At 40.9% G+C, this 2,258-nt stretch overlaps 1 protein-coding gene across 1 annotated transcript in view; it reads left to right on the top strand.

The window, feature by feature from the left end:
- nt5dc1 (5'-nucleotidase domain containing 1) overlaps nt 1-2,258 on the top strand; it is a 64,674-nt gene that overhangs the window by 34,974 nt on the left and 27,442 nt on the right. Inside the window, exon 8 of the mRNA XM_035679079.1 lies at nt 2,010-2,107. Within this exon, the coding sequence (XP_035534972.1) occupies nt 2,010-2,107 (98 nt within the window). The remainder of the gene's footprint in view (nt 1-2,009; nt 2,108-2,258) is intronic.

Genomic DNA, 2,258 nt, shown 5'->3' with positions numbered 1-2,258 from the left:
CCCGCACTTCTTAACAAGACCAGGACCTGGTCTGCAGGGCTCACCATAATAGCCCTCATGGGATTTATAACCTAAAAGTCTCTGCTCAGTCCAAGCTGGCAGTTTTTTTGCTTTCCCCTCAACTCACAACATTCCTTACGGCTCTCACATGCCATCAGTCATTCCTTTAGTGAACGCTGGCTCACATGTCCGCCTTGTGTTAGCATCATCATCACATACATATGCTACACTCACATGTATCCCAGCAGCCATCAACAGTCAACAATGAACATTTGGCTTTTTTGCCCCACTTTAAAGCTGCAGTAGATAACTTTAAAAAAAAAAATGTTTTGGTCATATTTGCTCAATGTTTCACTATATATCCTTACATATTACAGACAGATACAAAAGAAAAAATCAGGTTTCTCTGGCTCCTCCTAGTGCTCCTAATGGCAATTGGAAGAATCCACCGGGCCTGAACGAATACAACCAGTCAGAGCTGAGAAAGATAGAAAGACGCTCTGGGTTGGTGGCTTTAAGATAGGTGGTGCAGTCTCATTTCCAGTGTCGGTATTTGACAATTGGGGAATGATCAATGAACAATAACAACAGTCTTTATTGGCTCTGATTGGTTGCTTTCTTTCAGGCCCAGTAGATTCTGTTAGGAGCACTAGAAGGAGCCAGAGGAACCTGATGTTCTCAGAGATTATCTGTGGCTCCATGCTGTTAAAAAAATGTTAAATTTCATATTCACTTTCATTGTGTGTGAAGGTTCTTCCTCAACTTTGGAAGTAGGAGTTTTACAAAATATTCTTAGCACATACTAACTTATTAGATTTTCAACTTTTAAGCTTGCTAACTTTAAAGGTCCGCAAAAGCTACAAAGTTATTTTGTCAACCACTGGCAGCTGAAGTGAGTTGATGGAGACCAAAACAGAGCCAAAAGGAGAGGGAATATTGTAGTTTTAAATAAAATGTATTATTATTATTATTATTAGTTCAATTGGCCAGGTGGCCAAGAGCATGAGTCCAAATAATTGTATGCTGGATGTGTAAATAGTAAACTGGTAGCTAACTATGGCGTCATATTAGGGCCATTAGGTAAAATAAATAAATAAATAAATAATTACTAACCCGCGGGGGATTTAATATTACACATAAAAATTTAAGATAACATTTTAAAATGAGTGTAAAATGTTGTTAATAACTATTTAATATAAATGTTCCTGTTGTTTAAAATGAATGCAAAAGCCATGCATGGCGCACAATATTTAGTATCATATCATTCAAGTTTTTTATTTTAATCTTAGAGAAGTTAATTCTTGCAAATTTACGGACTTTTTGTCAGAATATTACCCCCCTCCCCTGCCTTCGTAATTTATTTATTTTTTAACCTACAATATGCCATCGTAGCTAACAACTAGGTACCTTAAAATCTCTGTAGGGTGAATGTATGTTACATGCTGTGCTTTTAGCTACTTTTGCTGCCATAAATAATGAATTAATCATGTAACCAATTAACACCCAGCACTTATTGTCTTGCTTCTCAGCTTGTAGTTTAACACTGGCTTTGTGCATTAGTGGCCCTCTGTTTGCACACTGTGTGGTTTTGGCTTATTTTTGCAGCCTAAGCCCTGTTATACACACGATCGAGCAGCAAGAGAGCCTTGAAAAAACATAGTGTCCCTGTTGCTGCTGTGCTCCAACAAACATAAGCCCTTCTTGTTCTTTGGAAGGTGTTGTTATCTCACACTGCACTCGCCTGTTTAGGTGGTCTGCTTTTTCACTTTTCATACAGCTGATTGTTCTCCAGCAGAGGCAGAAAGCAGGTCAAGTTAATGCTGCATTGCTCTGGATCAGTTTGTCTCACGGTGCCTCTGTGGCCCAGGCCTCTCCTCACCCACCTCCTCTTGCCATTTCCTGTTAAGCAGCAAGCAGCCTGGTCATTCCTGTTGTTCCTCACCCCTCTCCCTCGCTTCCCTGCTGTTTCACTTGCTCCCCCCCTCCCCTCCTGTGTCTTTGGCCTCCAGAACCACAGCATGTGTCACCTCCCAAGGAGAGCAGTCAGAGCCCCAGCTGTGTATCAGTGTGTGTGTTCAGAATCATGTTCAAGCCACTGCTTTACAAGGTCAGGGGATGCAAATTTATATCGTGAGAGGAAGTCAGGCCAGCTTCATCTCACCAGAGGTTGCTTGGAGGGAAGTGTGCTTCCTGTTTTTCCTACACCTAAAGTGTTGTGTACCTTTACTTCAGGGAGACCAAAAACTCATTGTGACAGT

The sequence above is a fragment of the Morone saxatilis genome, unplaced genomic scaffold (assembly GCF_004916995.1).
Source record: "Morone saxatilis isolate NCDOM2014 unplaced genomic scaffold, NCSU_SB_2.0 Contig7, whole genome shotgun sequence".
Taxonomy (NCBI): domain Eukaryota; kingdom Metazoa; phylum Chordata; class Actinopteri; family Moronidae; genus Morone; species Morone saxatilis.
Note: the sequence above shows the minus strand (reverse complement) of the source record. Positions and strands in the feature narration are given on the sequence as shown.